The sequence below is a fragment of the Astyanax mexicanus genome, chromosome 25 (assembly GCF_023375975.1).
Source record: "Astyanax mexicanus isolate ESR-SI-001 chromosome 25, AstMex3_surface, whole genome shotgun sequence".
Classification (NCBI taxonomy): Eukaryota; Metazoa; Chordata; class Actinopteri; order Characiformes; family Acestrorhamphidae; genus Astyanax; species Astyanax mexicanus.
This window is the reverse complement of record NC_064432.1, coordinates 26,710,412-26,724,389: the sequence shown is the minus strand read 5'-3', so window position 1 is coordinate 26,724,389 and position 13,978 is coordinate 26,710,412. Positions and strand designations below refer to the sequence as shown.

Genomic DNA, 13,978 nt, shown 5'->3' with positions numbered 1-13,978 from the left:
CATATATTGGTACTCGGGCTCTGTAGCAGGACGATGACCCAAAGCAAACCACTTCCAATATTGAGCTTCTAATAGTATTTCTAATATTTACTGGTTACTCTGTCTTTATCTCCACCAGGCTCTGGTCGTCTCCAACGACGCTCGTAAAGAGTCCACCGTGGGAGAGACGGTGAACCTGATGTCGGCCGACGCCCAGCGCTTCAACGACGTCACCAACTTCATCCACCTGCTGTGGTCCTGCCCCCTGCAGATCATCCTCTCCATAGTGTTCCTCTGGATGGAGCTCGGGCCCTCGGTACTGGCCGGTCTGCTGGTCATGGTGCTGATGGTTCCCATCAACGGGCTGCTGGCCACCAAGTCCAAAACCTACCAGGTACAACAGTCTGAGTTGGAAGCTCCTTTAAAGTCTATAAACTGTGAAAAATGTATTCAAATGTTTGGTAGAGACACGTCCAGCAGACCTCCATCTCTCACCAAGAGGTGCACTATCCAAAAGTATCTTCTGAAAAGATTCCAGGGCTTTATATAGAACTGTAGTTTAGTTATAGGGAGAACGAGGTACAATATTGCAGAGTGAGGTAGAGGTAGAGTATGGTAGAGTTAAAGTAGAGTAGAGGTAAAGTAGAGTGAGGTAGAATGAGGAGCATTGTAGAGCGAGGTAGAGTGTGGTAAAGTGTGTTAGAGTGTGGTGGAGTGTGGTAGAATGAGGTAGAGTGAGGTAGAGGTGGAGTATGGAAGAGCAGGTTGAGTTGAAGTAAAGTGAGGTAGAGTGAGGAGCATCATAGAGTGAGGTAACAAGGTAGAGCGAGGTGAGGTGTGGTAAAGTGTGGTAGAGTGTGGTGGAGTGTAATAGAATTAGGTATAGTGAGGTAAAGCAGGGTATATTAAGGTAGAGTGAGGTAGAGGTGTGGTAAAGTGTAGTAGAATGAGGTATAGTGAGGTAAAGCAGGGTATATTAAGGTAGAGTGAGGTAGAGGTGTGGTAAAGTGTAGTAGAATGAGGTATAGTGAGGTAAAGCAGGGTATATTAAGGTAGAGTGAGGTAGAGGTGTGGTAAAGTGTGGTAGAGCGAGGTGGAGTGAGGTATAGTGAGGTTAAGCAGGGTATATTAAGGTAGAGTGAGGTAGAGGTGTGGTAAAGTGTGGTAGAGTGAGGTGGAGTGTGGTAGAGTGTAGTAGAATGAGGTATAGTGAGGTAAAGCAGGGTATATTAAGGTAGAGTGAGGTAGAGGTGTGGTAAAGTGTGGTAGAGCGAGGTGGAGTGAGGTATAGTGAGGTTAAGCAGGGTATATTAAGGTAGAGTGAGGTAGAGGTGTGGTAAAGTGTGGTAGAGCGAGGTGGAGTGAGGTATAGTGAGGTTAAGCAGGGTATATTAAGGTAGAGTGAGGTAGAGGTGGAGTATGGAAGAGCAGGTTGAGTTGAAGTAAAGTGAGGTAGAGTGAGGAGCATCATAGAGTGAGGTAGCAAGGTAGAGCGAGATGAAGTGAGGTAGAATGAGGTATAGTGAGGTAAAGTAGGGTACATTGAGGTAGAGCAAGATGGATTGTGGTAGAGTGAGGTAGAGTGAAATAGAGAGAGATAGAGTGAGGTATAGTGAGGTAAAGCAGGGTACATTAAAGTAGAACGAGGTAGAAGTGGAGTATGGTAGAGTTAAAGTAGCGATGTAGAGTGAAATAGAGAGAGATAGAGTGAAGTATAGTAAAGTATAATGAGGTATAGCAAGGTAAAGCATTGATGAAGAGTGAGGTAGAGGTGGAGTGTGGAATAGTAAGGTAGAGTAAAGTAGAGTAAGGTAGAATTAGGAGCACTGTAGAGCAAGGTAGCAAGGTGGAGTGTGGTAGAGAGTGGTAGAGTGTTGTAGAGTGAGGTGAGGTGTGGTAAAGTGTGGTAGAGTGTGGTGGAGTGTAATAGAATTAGGTATAGTGAGGTAAAGCAGGGTATATTAAGGTAGAGTGAGGTAGAGGTGTGGTAAAGTGTGGTAGAGTGAGGTGGAGTGTGGTGGAGTGTAGTAGAATGAGGTATAGTGAGGTAAAGCAGGGTATATTAAGGTAGAGTGAGGTAGAGGTGTGGTAAAGTGTGGTAGAGTGAGTTAGAGCGAGGTGGAGTGAGGTATAGTGAGGTTAAGCAGGGTATATTAAGGTAGAGTGAGGTAGAGGTGGAGTATGGAAGAGCAGGTTGAGTTGAAGTAAAGTGAGGTAGAGTGAGGAGCATCACAGAGTGAGGTAGCAAGGTAGAGCGAGGTGAAGTGTGGTAGAGTGAGGTAGAATGAGGTATAGTGAGGTAAAGCAGGGTACATTAAAGTAGAACGAGGTAGAAGTGGAGTATGGTAGAGTTAAAGTAGCGATGTAGAGTGAAATAGAGAGAGATAGAGTGAAGTATAGTAAAGTATAATGAGGTATAGCAAGGTAAAGCATTGATGAAGAGTGAGGTAGAGGTGGAGTGTGGAATAGTAAGGTAGAGTAAAGTAGAGTAAGGTAGAATTAGGAGCACTGTAGAGCAAGGTAGCAAGGTGGAGTGTGGTAGAGAGTGGTAGAGTGTTGTAGAGTGAGGTGGAGCGTGGTAGAATGAGGAGCATCGAAGAGTGAGGTAGCAAGCTAGAGTGTGGTAGAGAGAGTGAAATACAGTGAAGTATATTAAGGTAAAGTGAGGTAAAGCAGGGTACATTGAGGTGGAGGAGGAGTATAGGAGAGTAAGGTAGAGTAAAGTATAGTGAGGAAGAGCAGGGTAGATTGTGCATGGCTCAGTTTTTTTTATTAAATACAAATTTAGTTTTGAATTAAAGAAAGGTTGGAAAATGTATTAAACCCACACAAACCTGAGCTAAAGCCCGGGGAACAGGCCTTTCATTCCAGAGCTCCACCAACACCAAGGTCATATTAATAATTAACACAAAATCCATCATCACAGCACACGCTCACACTGCTGCACTGTAATATACTGTAACACACAGACGTACAGCATCATAAAGCACCAGTGGGTGATTGCTTTGCTCTCCTTTTCAGATGGAAAACATGAAGCTGAAGGACAAACGCATGAAAATCATGAATGAGATCCTGAACGGCATCAAGGTGAGCAGTCCCTTACTTCCTGACCACGCTTCAAGTGAAATAACGGCATATATTATAGTGCATTATAAAGCCTGCTCAACATTTCAGACCATGCAACCGGTAAAAAACACTGACTAACTCTACTGGAGGCAGAGCGAGGCAGAGAGTGAGACTGGTGGTGATGTATGGGGAGTTGGAGCATGGTATTGGGAAGAAAAACAGACTTTCCATTAAATTAGGTGTAAAAAACATTGACTAACTAAACAGAGCATAGGCAGAGTGAGGTATAGTGAGGTAGAGCAAGAAGTGGGGAAAAGAGTAGAGTGAGAGATAGAGAGGGGTACAGTGAGGTAGAAGGAGGTAGAGAGAGATAAGGTAAGAGTAACGTACAGTGAGGAAGACCAAGGTGGAGTGTGGTAGAGTGTTAAAGAGACTAGTAGAACAAGGCAGAGTGAGGTAGAACACCATAGTATGAGATGGAGGTGGAGTATTGAAGAGTGTGGAAGAGCAAGGTAGAGTAAAATAGAGAGAGTGGGGTAGGGTGAGGTAGAATGAGGTAGAGTAAGGAAGAAGTGTAGTAAAGAGCAATGTAGAGTGAAGCAGACAGAGATGGAGTAAAGTATAGTAGGGTAGAGCAAGATAGAGCGAGGTAGAATGAGGTAGAGCATTGTAGAGCGAGGTAGAGGTGTAGTGTGGAAAAGTGTGGAAGTATAGTGAGCATAGAGTGAGGAAGAGGTGGAGTATGGAAGAGTGTGGAAGAGTAAGGTAGAGTGAAATAGAGGGAGATAGAGTGAAGTATAGTGAGGTAGAGCAAGAGAGAGTGAGGTAAAGCAGGTTACATTGAGGTAGAGTGAGGTAGAAGAGGAGTATAGAAGAGTAAGGTAGAGTTAAGTAGAGGGAAATAGAGTGAAGTATAGTGAGGTAAAGTAGGATACATTGAAAGAGTGAAATATGGAAAGGTATATTGAGGTAGAGCGAGGTAGAGTGTAGTAAAGGTGGAGTGTGGAAGAGTAAGGTAAAGTAAAATAGACAAAGATAGAGTGAAGTATAGTGAGGTACAGCAACATAGAACGAGGTAGAACATTGTAAAGTGAGGTAGAACGAAGAAAAGGTGCAGAGAGAGATAGAGTGAAGTTTAGTGAGCTAGAGCAACACAGAGGTAGAGCGAGGTAGAGTAAGGTGGGGTGGAGAATGGAAAAGTGTGAAAGAGAAAGGTAGAGTAAAGTAGAGTGAAATAAATGAAGTACAGTGAAGTAGAGCAACATAGAGCGAGGTAGAACGAGGAGGAACATAGTAGAGCGAGACAGAGCTAGAGGGGGAGTATTGAAGATTGTGGAAGCGCAAAGTAGAGCAAATAGAGGAAGATAAAGTGAAGTATGGTGAGGTAGAGCAAGATAGAGTGAGGTAGAACATTGTAGACGAGGTAGAGCGAGAAAGAGGTAGTGTGGAAGAGTAAGGTAGAGTAAAATAGAGGGAGATGGAGTAAAGTATAGTGAGGTAGAGCAAGATAAAGTAAGGTAGTATGAGGAGGAACATCGTAGAGCAAGATAGAGCTAGAGGTGGAGTATTGAAGATTGTGGAAGAGAAAGGTAGAGTAAAATAGAGGGAAATAAATGAAGTATAGTGGGGTAGAGCAAGATAGAGTGAGGTAGAACGAGGAGAAACATCGTAGAGCGAGATAGAGCAAGAGGGGGAGTATTGAAAAGTGTGGAAGAGCAAAGTAGAGTAAAAAATTAATGTGAAGTAGAGCAACACAGCGAGGTAGAGGGGGAGTATGGTAGAGTGTGGTAGAGTGAGCAGTCTCTTGCGTACTCTCTGTTGAATTAGAGAGTGATCATTGCGTATTATAAATTCCGCTCTATATTGGAGGTTTTTAAACTGAGTGAAAGGCTGAATGTGTGGAGGTTGAGCTCTATTCTTCAGGTACGCCTCGTCTCGGTTCCCGTTGTTGGGTAATAAATCGTACCGCTCGCGCTCAGCGTCTCGAGTGCTGGGAGATATGAATTAATACTCAGGCCGGGGGTCAGGAGCTGCAGAGCTGCATATAAAAGCCCTCCGTCCCCCCATTATCACCAGAGCAGAGTCACGCAGGGACGCTTTCCGCCGGGGGGACGAGGCTTTACCACACAGCAGGGTCTACCTGAAGCGCCGCTCTACGCTCTTAGCGTTTCTGCTTTCTTCTTATTCTTTCTTTTCTTTTCTCTCTCTCTCTCTCTGCTGCAGATCCTGAAGCTGTACGCCTGGGAGCCGTCGTTCGAGGCTCAGGTTCAGGATATCAGAGAGCAGGAGCTGAAGGTGATGAGGAAGTTCGCCTACCTGTCCTCCGTCTCCACCTTCATCTTCTCCTGCGCTCCGGCTCTGGTGGGTGCTCCACTATTTATTATGTGATGTTAATGATAAAAAAAATATATAATGATACATTCATCAGGAAATGTTAACATAATGCTGTATATAAACCAAAAACTAAATTAAAAGAGCTGAGAAAAGACTGGGAGTAACAGCAAACATCACTCTACACTACCTGAGACACTGGAGGCAGAGTGAGGCAGATCAGGGTACATGGTAATGTGATATAGAGTAAATTAGATCTTATTAGAGCAGGGGAGAGTGAGTTATAGCAAGACAGTGAGGTAGAGTGATGTACTATATATTGAGGTAGAGCAAGACAGAATGAAAGAGTAAAAAAAATGAGGTAGAGCAAACTACAGTAAGGTAGAGCAGAGTAGGGCAAGACAGAGCCAGTAATGTAGAGTGAGTGAGTGAGGTAGAGCAAGACAGTGTGAAGAAAAGCATGTCAGTGTGAGGTAGAGTGAGGTATAGTGAGGAAAATTAAGACTGTGAGGCAAAGAAAAGTGAGGTAGAACAAGACAGAGCGAGGTAGAGCAATACAGAGCGAGGTAGAGCAATACAGAGCAAGGTAGAGCAATACAGAGCGAGGTAGAGCAATACAGAGCAAGGTAGAGCAATACAGAGAAAGGTAGAGCAATACAGAGAGAGGTAGAGCAATACAGAGCGAGGTAGAGCAATACAGAGAGGGAGAGAGCAATACAGAGAGAGGTAGAGCAATACAGAGCGAGGTAGAGCAAAACAGAGAGAGGTAGAGCAATACAGAGTGAGGTAGAGCAATACAGAGCAAGGTAGAGCAATACAGAGCGAGGTAGAGCAATACAGAGCGAGGTAGAGCAATACAGAGAGGGAGAGAGCAATACAGAGAGAGGTAGAGCAATACAGAGCGAGGTAGAGCAATACAGAGAGAGGTAGAGCAATACAGAGCGAGGTAGAGCAATACAGAGAGAGGTAGAGAAATACAGAGAGAGGTAGAGAAATACAGAGCGGGGTAGACCAATACAGAGAGAGGTAGAGCAATACAGAGCGAGGTAGAGCAAAACAGAGCGAGGTAGAGCAAAACAGAGCGAGATAGAGCAAAACAGAGCGAGGTACAATCTGACAGAGTAAAGTAAAGTGAGGTAGAGAAGGTTAAGGAAAGACAGGCCGGAGTAAAGTAAGACAGACTGAGGTAGAGCCTGCCAGAGCAACGTGAAGATAGAGTAAGGGTAGAGCAAGACAAAGTGAGGTAGAGCAATACAGAGAGAGGTAGAGCAATACAGAGAGAGGTAGAGCAATACAGAGAGAGGAACAATCTGACAGAGTAAAGTAAAGTGAGGTAGAGAAGGTTAAGGAAAGACAGAGTGAGGTAAAGAAAGACAGAGTGAGGTAGAGCGTGGCAGAGCGAAGTAGAGTGAGGTAATGAGGTAGAGTGAAAGGTAAGTCCAGCTTTTGCAGGATCTTCTCAGCGTGATGGACGTGATTTTGGTTAGTCGTCTCTACTAAGAGATGATCAGAGTCCTGGTTTTAATCACTTATTGTTCCTCGCAGGTATATATATATTTATATATTTATATATATATGAAAGGAGATGTAGAGAAAAGGAGAAGATGGTTCTTCATTGCACTATTAGAGGTTAATGACAGCTGATGGTGATGTTATATAACAGTATTAATGATGGTATCAGTGTGTAATTGTGTAATAATGGTGATTTAGGGCGTGTTTAGAGAGTGTTAATCTGTGTTTTCTTCAGGTCTCCTTGGCGACCTTCGCCGTTTTCGTGTCCGTCAGTCCGGATAACATCCTAGACGCAGAGAAAGCTTTTACCTCCATCTCTCTCTTCAACATCCTGCGCTTCCCTCTCGCCATGCTGCCCATGCTCATCTCCTCCATGGTGCAGGTACTCACACAAACACACACACACATTATCCACACACTTTCGGGTCATTACGCTGTCTGGACCTCGTCTGACACCTCGTCTGAGGACACCTGAGACCTGGACTCGGAATCTAAAGCATGAGGACGCTATGCTAATGCTAGCTTATGGACTAATTACTGAGGGGTTTAGCTATTACGCTAAATTACCTGCATTCGATTAGGAGATCAGGTGTTTTTAGCTCCATCATCATGAAATATATTTACATAATATATAAAAGAAAAAGACATTAAAAGAGCTGTGATAAGACTAAATAACATTAAATAACATTAAACTCATTCTACGTTACCTACACGTAGCAGCAGAGGGAGCTCTTCACATTGTAGACTGTACTGCACTGGAGGCAGAGTGAGGTAGAGCGACGTAAAATAAGACAGAGTTTAGTGAGGTAGAGTAAGGAAAAGAAAATGCTCCATATGTTTTTCTTCATAATTAGTATGAGTTTAGTATTAATTAACAACACAGAACATTTTAAAACAATGAAAAAACACTGACTTTTTAACAAAGCTTAAGGGTTGTTCTCTTCATTAGTTTTGCATTAATTTTCCCTGTTTGATAAAGTTTTTTGTCTGTTTTTTGGTGTTATAGACAGTGGTGTCCAGGAAACGCTTAGAGAAGTTCCTCGGTGGGGAAGACCTGGACACCAACGCCGTGCAGAACGACAGCAGCTACAGTAAGTTCTGATCTCAGATTCAGAACGGAGGATAAACTGCATCTATAAAGATAAAGTCAGGGAGAGAGGCGGGTGAAATGTATTATGGATTTTTTTTTTTGCATTTGTTACCTGGGATAAAAGTAGAGCAAGAGAAAGTAAAATAGAGCAGGAAAGAAAAGCGAGGTAGAGAAAAGTAAGTTAGAACGAGAGAGTGAGACAGAGGTAGAGCGAGGCAGAGTAAAGTAGAGTGAGGCAACTTAAAGTAAAGTGGAGTAGAGCAAAACAGAGCAAAACAAAAAGTGGTAGAATGAGGTAGAGCATGACAGAGTGATGTAGAGCCTGGCAGAGCAAAGTAAGGTGAGGTAGAGCAGCTGAGTAGGTAAGAAAGGGCGAGGCAGAGCAAGAGAGAGTGAGGTAGGAAGACAGAATGACTTAAAAGCAAGACAGAATGAGGTAGAAATGGTAAAGTAAAGTGAGGTAGAGCAGAGTAAAGCAGGCCAGAATGAGGTAGAGCCTGTCAGAACAAAGTAAAGCGAGGTAGAGCAATACAAAGCGAGGTAGAGCAATACAGAGTGAGGTAGAGCAATACAGAGCGAGGTAGAGCAATACAGAGCCAGGTAGAGCAATACAGAGCCAGGTAGAGCAATACAGAGTGAGGTAGAGCAATACAGAGTGAGGTAGAGCAATACAGAGCCAGGTAGAGGAATACAGAGTGAGGTAGAGCCTCGCAGAGCAAAGTAAAGCAAGACAGAGTGAGGCACAGCAAGAGAGAGAAAGCTAGAGCAAAAGAGAACAAGGTAGATGAAGAAAGAATGAGTTAGAGGCTGGTAGAACAAAGTAAAGCAAGGTAGAGCTGACTAAAGCAAGACAAAGTGAGGTAGAGCAAGAGAGAGTGAGGTAGAGCAGGAGAGAATGCGAGGTAAAGTGAGGTAGCTGAGTTGGACGGTGTTGCTATGGAAACATCATGCGCACATTTTGACAGTAATTGGGGAGATTCAGTGTTTGTCCAACTTCACTTTGAACACATGAAACACTCAGTCTGAGAAAATATCCAGAGATCTGTGTATGTTTTACTGTGTCTTTCTGTTTTTTACTGTTTTTCTGTGTTTTACTGTGTTTCACTGTGTTTCACTGTGTTTCACTGTGTTTTACTGTGTGTTTTACTGTGTGTTTTACTGTGTGTTTTACTGTGTGTTTTACTGTGTTTTACTGTGTCTTTCTGTTTTTTACTCTTTTACTGTGTTTCACTGTGTTTCACTGTGTTTTACTGTGTGTTTTACTGTGTGTTTTACTGTGTGTTTTACTGTGTTTTACTCTGTGTTTTACTCTGTGTTTTACTGTGTGTTTTAATGTGTTTTACTGTGTTTTACTGTGTTTCACTGTTTTATTGTGTTTTACTGTGTGTTTTACTGTGTGTTTTACTGTGTTTTACTGTGTTTTACTGTGTGTTTTACTGTGTTTAACTGTGTTTTACTGTTTACTGTGTTTCACTGTGTTTTACTGTGTTTCACTGTGTTTTACTGTGTTTACTGTGTTTTACTGTGTTTTACTGTGTTTTACTCTGTTTTACTGTGTTTTACTGTGTTTCACTGTGTTTTACTGTGTGTTTTACTGTGTGTTTTACTGTGTGTTTTACTGTGTTTTACTGTGTTTTACTCTGTTTTACTGTGTTTTACTGTGTTTACTGTGTTTTACTGTGTTTCACTGTGTTTTACTGTGTTTCACTGTGTTTTACTGTGTTTTACTGTGTTTTACTGTGTGTTTTACTGTGTTTTACTCTGTTTTACTGTGTTTACTGTGTTTTACTGTGTTTCACTGTGTTTTACTGTGTTTTACTGTGTGTTTTACTGTGTGTTTTACTCTGTTTTACTCTGTTTTACTGTGTTTTACTGTGTTTGAGGGTCAGTTTTTTTGGGTTATTTGAGATAATTGAGATAAATCTGACGATTCTCCTGATTCTGATCCATCAGAAGCGGCCGTGACCCTGAGGAACGGGACCTTCGCCTGGGGGAGCGACGCCGATCCGGTCCTGAGAAAGTGAGTTACTTTAGCTCTACAGTATCTCCAGCTAACGGAGAGCGTTATAAAAACGTTTAGAAACGTCTTAAAAAGGTTCCAGGAAGGTTAGATTATAACATTACTGAATTATGTTCCATATTAGAACGGATAGACTAATGTTAGAATTAAGGAAACGTTAAAAACAACATTTCTAAAACTAAAAACAATTAAAACATTGGTATAAATGATTACCAGAGCATTAATAATGTGTGCACCCTAATGCTACTGGAAATAAAACTTTCACGCTTTAAGTATAATTAAAGTGGATTATTCAATAGAAAATGTACTTTTAGTATTCTTCACCTAATTTTAGCATACTTTTAATTCCCTTTTCACAAGAGCATTTCTAATGAACAGATTAATAAATGAGCATTTTGCTCTGTTATGGAATATTATAATGTTTCAGTTCTCAGGATTGTGGGATGTTTTTGGACGATGAAAGCTACATCTGTGCTCCTTTACAAATAAGCCAGATGGATTTGGACATGATATCTGTCTTGAAGTCCTGCTTAAGTAGGAGAATTTATTCAGTTCAGACCCACTGTCTGGTGGGAGGCTCTGGGCTGGAGGAGATTCTGACGTAAGACCGTCCTGCTGTTCCCAGAAGCAGCGATTCACATTGTTCAGAGCACTGCAGTACAGTTACATCATCCGTACAAGATTAGACGATACAGATGATTAAAACTTGTTAGATACAGTGAAGGAAATAAGTATTTGATGTATAATATATTATATGAGATTTGTACACATTTCAGGAGTAATTTCTCCATAGATTTTCTATGGGATTGAGGTCAGAAAACTCGGCTGTATGTTTTGGGTCATTGTCCTGCTGGAAGACCCAGCCACCACCCATTTTCAGTGCCCTGGCGGAGGCAAAACATAATACTTCCACCACCATGCTTAACAGTGGGGTTGATGGTGTTCTTAGGGTCATATTCTGTATTTTGTTTTCTCTAAACACGTTGCGTTGAGGTCAAAGAGCTCAATTTTAGTCTCCCAGCTGCCTTGAGATCATTAACCACCTCCTGCTGTAAAGTTTTTTGATCAATGAGACTCCAACAGTTGTCACCTTCTCATCTAGCTTCTTACTAATGGTTTTGTAGCCCATTCCAGCCTTATGTACATTCACATTTTGTCCCTAACATCTTTAAACAGCTCTTTAGTATTCAGGTAACAACTTCACTGATATTAATTATTTGTCAAAATCAGTCAGGGATCAAATACTTATTTCCTACACTGTGTGAATCATGCAGTGCACTATATTGACTATATTGCCAAAAATATTTGCTGCCTCATCTAAATTGATGATCTCAGGTGTTCCTGAATCTCTTCCATGTCTACAGGTGTATAATAATAAAAGCAGCAGCTCGGCATGCTGGGACTGCTTCTACAAACATTAGTGAAAGAAAGGGTCTCTCTCAGGAGCTCAGTGAACTCCAGCGTTTTTCCAGTCCTGAAATTTCACTACTTACTACTTAATATTCCACAGCCAACTGTCAGTGATATTATAACACAGGGGAAGTGACTGGGAACGACTGCTAACATGACATAACATGACTGGTCTGACTGCATTGTGTCGAGTGTAAAGTTTGGCTGAGGGGGGATAATTATAATTATGATTATGGTGTGGGGTGTTTTTTTCAGGAATTGAGCTTGGCTCATTAGTTCTCAATTTCACATTTAGGCCCCTTCTTGTTTCAACATGACTACAATAAATCAGTGCACTAATCTCAAAGTCTATAAAAACACTCCTAAACCTTGTGGAAAGCCTCCCAGAAGATGAGTTGCAGCTGATCTAGCTTAAGAATGGGAGTAAAGGTAGACGAGTGAATTGATAATTCACTACTTAATGCTGCAAAATAAAGGACATTTACACTACAACCATCTGTAAATATATGTGACATATATATTCGAAATTATGATATAAAATTGCATGTGTTAAAATAATGGTGTCTCTAATAATTCTGTTGGTTTGTTCATCATGAAAGAACGTTCCAGTGTCTTCTGGTTTAATCTGAGACTGAGACACGCTGCATTAAACTCAACAAACACTAATCAAGTGCACAATATTATCTTGTTTTGATGCATAAGTTATAAATAGAAGCATTTCTAAAAAACAGTGCTTGGACCCCTAAAGTTTGCCATCTGCAGTGTAAATGTATAGGCTGTAGATCAAAACTTATATGAAATACATATACTATACATATACTCAGGATACATACAGTACAGTATATGGCAATACTGTATATGACATTTCAAATGACATTTGACACTGCCCACAGAACCATCACAGAGCAGCTATAATGGAATAGAACTGCAGGGACACTGATTGGTATAGTGGTGGTGTATGAGGTGTTAGTGAGTGTTGAGCTGGTACAGTGAGTGGATTGGACCCAGCAGCAGTGCTGCTGGAGTTTTTAAACACCTCAAAGTACCTGAGAATAGTCCACAAAAAATGTAAGCAACAGCAGGTTGGCAGGAGAACGGTACTTATCTGACTGCATTGTGTCCAGTGTAAAGTTTGGCTGAGGGGGGATAATTAGGATTATGGTTTAGGGTTTTGGGCTTCCTAGTTACAGTAAAAGGAACTCAATTTCATACTGTGCACTGGTGCACAAAGCAAGATCCAAAAAGACCTGAATTAGAGTGAATTATAGTGGAGACTGAAAGCAAGACTTTCTCGTCCAACTTTACGAACGTCTCGTCTGACCTCACCAATGCTCTTCTAGATTCTAAGACTTTGGGAATGGTCCACCAACAGTGGAAATGTAAGCAACAGCAAGTTGGCAGGAGAACGGTACTTGTCTGACTGCATTGTGTCCAGTGTAAAGTTTGGCTGAGGGGGGATCATTATGATTATAATGGGGGGGTTGAACTCGGCTCCTTAGTTCCAGTGAAAGGAACTCAATTTCATACCGTGCACTGGTGCACAAAGCAAGGTTCATAAAGACCTGAATTAAAGTAAATTGCAGTGGTCTGACCCCTGCAAAATGCTTTTCTGGACGTCTAGTCGACAGCATACTGTGGGCAGGTGGTATGGTTTGATTTGTGGGGGTTCCTGTGGGTTTCTAATCATTAAAGAACAACTTGTGGGATCATTAAAGTGATGTGAGATGTGAAATAAAGACCAGACAACCATAAAAACACTAGCGCTAAGCTAGCAGCTTATGGATTTAATTTCCAAGCCCTTCCAAGTCACTTTTCTCCTCATCCCTGTAATTAAATCATCTGCTTTCCATTTGCCGGTGCTCTGAACGCTCTGAGAAGCTGTGTTTGAAAGCTGGCTGCCTGCAATCAACGGCCCTCGCGCCTCCTAACCAGCTATTGTTCAGCACTTAGCCCATTCATTCATGCTCTACACAGCAGATAGAGCCATTAGCCAATAAAAGGGACAGAAAAGCTGCTGCTCTAAATCAGAGCCGATGGTCAGTCATCGGATTAGCCGGCGGCTAATTGCAATCAGCAATTAATCGTGATTGTGCGCGCTAATGCGTTTGGACCCAGGTCACCTCCACAGATTTCTTGGGGTTGGTTGGAGGTTCTATTGTACAGTACTCCTTGAACTTTTTTACCTTAAAACAATAAAATTAAATGTATTTTATTGAGATTTTAAGTGATATACCAACACAAGGGTGGCATTCATCAAGTGCAAGCTGCTGAGCTCTAAAAATGTTTTATATTAACTGTATTATTTGTTTTTTATTGATTGTTTTAAAAGAATCTCTTTTTTTATTGTCCACAGCGTAAATCTGGAGATCAGCCCGGGTCATCTGGTGGCGGTGGTGGGGGCGGTGGGGTCAGGGAAGTCCTCGCTCATCTCGGCTATGCTGGGGGAAATGCACAACCTCTCCGGTTCCATCAATATCAAGGTAATCAAGCTGCTGAAGTGCTGCTATTTGTGGCTAATCGTCCGCCGCACAGCATGGGGTTAGATCAGTGCTCCTCAGTCCAAACACCGC

General features: G+C 42.0%; 1 protein-coding gene and 1 long non-coding RNA gene across 3 annotated transcripts in view; both read left to right on the top strand.

The window, feature by feature from the left end:
* The window catches only part of LOC103027747 (ATP-binding cassette sub-family C member 2), a 52,467-nt gene that overhangs the window by 14,573 nt on the left and 23,916 nt on the right, over nt 1-13,978 (top strand). Inside the window, exons 10-16 of the mRNA XM_049472093.1 lie at nt 119-373; nt 3,001-3,066; nt 5,269-5,406; nt 7,124-7,270; nt 7,895-7,979; nt 9,932-9,998; nt 13,762-13,888. Of these exons, the coding sequence (XP_049328050.1) occupies nt 119-373; nt 3,001-3,066; nt 5,269-5,406; nt 7,124-7,270; nt 7,895-7,979; nt 9,932-9,998; nt 13,762-13,888 (885 nt within the window). The remainder of the gene's footprint in view (nt 1-118; nt 374-3,000; nt 3,067-5,268; nt 5,407-7,123; nt 7,271-7,894; nt 7,980-9,931; nt 9,999-13,761; nt 13,889-13,978) is intronic.
* LOC125787632 (uncharacterized) lies at nt 5,420-6,844 on the top strand. Of its 2 annotated transcripts, none has more exons than XR_007429449.1 (3): nt 5,420-5,942; nt 6,063-6,142; nt 6,263-6,844. It is a non-coding gene; the product is annotated as an uncharacterized LOC125787632 (long non-coding RNA). The 2 variants fall into 2 exon arrangements; XR_007429450.1 differs by having other exon boundaries at nt 5,925-5,982; nt 6,043-6,142.